The sequence below is a fragment of the Epargyreus clarus genome, unplaced genomic scaffold, assembly GCF_041222505.1.
Source record: "Epargyreus clarus isolate Ecla_fem2 unplaced genomic scaffold, WU_Ecla_fem_2.2 ptg000013l, whole genome shotgun sequence".
NCBI lineage: Eukaryota > Metazoa > Arthropoda > Insecta > Lepidoptera > Hesperiidae > Epargyreus > Epargyreus clarus.
This window is the reverse complement of record NW_027332221.1, coordinates 6,629,817-6,632,110: the sequence shown is the minus strand read 5'-3', so window position 1 is coordinate 6,632,110 and position 2,294 is coordinate 6,629,817. Positions and strand designations below refer to the sequence as shown.

Here is a 2,294-nt window from a genome sequence, read left to right as displayed (position 1 = left end):
TTGTCAGTATTGCATTGCGCCATATTTATTTGTCGTTGGTCATATTGTCAATACTGTCAAATTGTATTAGACTTTGACGTATAATTGTGTCGAAGTCAGCTGTCAGTGACATTGCAATTATTTGCTATTGTTGTCGATTTCGTTAAGTTTATAAACTTATATCAATTAATGACAATGTCTACTGGGAGCAACGAAAGTGGCGCACGTGATGGGGACGTTAATAGGATTGCCCGGGATAACAGTATGATGCGATTGGAGTATATAGCGGGATCGGATATGACAGGCTGCGTTGAGGAGGACCTTAGGGAACTTTCAAATGAATTCCATAAAGCGCAAATAAATTTATTGCGTTCATTAAGTGCTGCCCAACGCCAGTCTGAAATTGGTGTAACTGCATCATTTGATACAAAATTTAGAAGTGTTTTGGCCCGTCTGCGGCATTTAAATAGTGACCGTCAGATTAAACAAGAAGTAGTTTCGGGTTTTGCTAAGCTGCCTAAAATTAACATTAAGCCATTCGATGGTAAGCTAGAAAATTGGTTTTCTTTTAAACAATTATTTGAGTCGTTGATCCATAATAGAAATATTCCTAATGTGGAAAAGTTACATTACTTGTTAACTTGTGTCGAAAATAAAGCGTATGATTTAATCAGGAACTTTCCACTCACGGATGAAAATTATATAGACGCGTATGATACACTTAATAAATATTATAATAAGAAGCGCTATATAACGGCCTCCTATTATCAAAAGTTGTTGTCATGTGAGCCAGTGAAAACAAAATCAGCTGTAGAACTTGAGCGTGTTCATAGAACTTTTGTGGAGAATTTAAGTGTTGTCAGTGGCGGGTAGCTCGGCCGGCTGTCACAGTACAAAGATTCTCTGTTGTTTATTTTTATTATGTTTTAATAATCTCAATCAAATTATTCCGCTTATATGTGTACAGTATAGTTGTGTAGTGCCGTATAGTGCTTAGATAACAGTGATCTCACTGATATTACCTTGTTTGTGCTGTGCGACGAATTTTAACATCAGCTGTTGTTAACGTCACCCGTCATAGTCAGCTGTTATTTCAAGGACGATTTAAGGTGTTAATAAAACTGCATTTGGAAGTTCATCAGTTTATTTATAAACTAAGTGTTAATTTTTTACTTAAAATAAATTTACGTAAGATATTTGACAACATAAATAATTTAACACTTAAATTAAAATAACATTCGTAAACAGTGCCATCTATTGTCGCACCTTGGAACTATTTTACAAAATTTATAGCAGCTATGGCTAATAAGTGCGGCGCCTGCGGCAGGTTCGCGTCCACATCAGATTCCGTTAAGTGTATAAAATGCTCGCTGTCATTTCATAAGCATTGCGTTAAAGTTAGCAGTGATGCCAGAATATCAAAATGGTATTGCCGTGGATGCAAACCCAAGGCTACGTGCGCGGGCGGCGCGGCTATTGGTACTCCGAGCTCTGACGGCAGCACTGGTGGCACGGACACGGAGTTTACGGATGCGCTTGTTGAATCGGCGGACAGAGGGCGCTGTGAGGATGATTTTGCAAAGGACATTAAATTTATTCGTGAGCAGGTTACCACTATATTACAGGAGATGGCCTCTTTCCACCAGGAAATTTTGAAAATTAATAAAAATATAGGAGATTTAAGCCACAGGGTTGGTGATGTCGAAAAGAGAGTTACCATGTTGGAGCAGCGGGCATCTGATACCAATAATCTACCAGATGCCTCTAAGATGGAGGAAACTATCGTTGAGCTTAAGAACCAGCTTAATGACCGCGACCAAGCATCGTATTTAACCGACATTGAGATAGCCAACGTAGAAGAAATTAAAGGCGAGAATCCCCTCAATATTGTAACGCTACTGGCCACTAAAATTGGTGTCCCTCTAGAGGAGCGCGACGTTGTAAGCGCGACGCGCACAGGCGTTCGTCACCATCATGACAATGTCTCAGGTGCAGAGAAGTTGAGACCGCGACCCTTAGTCGTGCGACTCGCGCGGCGAACGGTGCGGGATCAATTGTTAAGAGCAGCGCGCGTGCGTCGCGGGGCCGACACGGCCGGACTGATCGCTGGTGCGGAGCCTCGTAGATTTTATGTCAACGAACGCCTCACTCGTACGAACAGGCAACTTTTTTACAAAGTACGGGAGGAGGGACGGCGTAAAGGATGGCGTTATATGTGGACGCGTGACGGATGCATTTACGCGCGTAGGGACTCCAATACGCCTCGTTTACGTATTCGCACGGATGAAGATATAAACAAAATTTTTGGTTTGTAA

At 41.5% G+C, this 2,294-nt stretch overlaps 1 protein-coding gene across 1 annotated transcript; it reads left to right on the top strand.

Annotated features, from left to right (window-relative positions):
• The first annotated feature begins 1,277 nt into the window (after positions 1–1,277).
• On the top strand, positions 1,278–2,294 carry LOC140746580 (uncharacterized). The gene has a single exon (XM_073078707.1). The coding sequence runs from the start codon at positions 1,278–1,280 to the stop codon at positions 2,292–2,294; it is 1,017 nt and encodes a 338-aa protein (XP_072934808.1).

What these genes read in the sequence shown, in the direction of transcription:
- LOC140746580 (XM_073078707.1), top strand. Translation starts at nt 1,278, where the DNA reads ATGGCTAATAAGTGCGGCGCCTGCGGCAGGTTCGCGTCCACATCAGAT.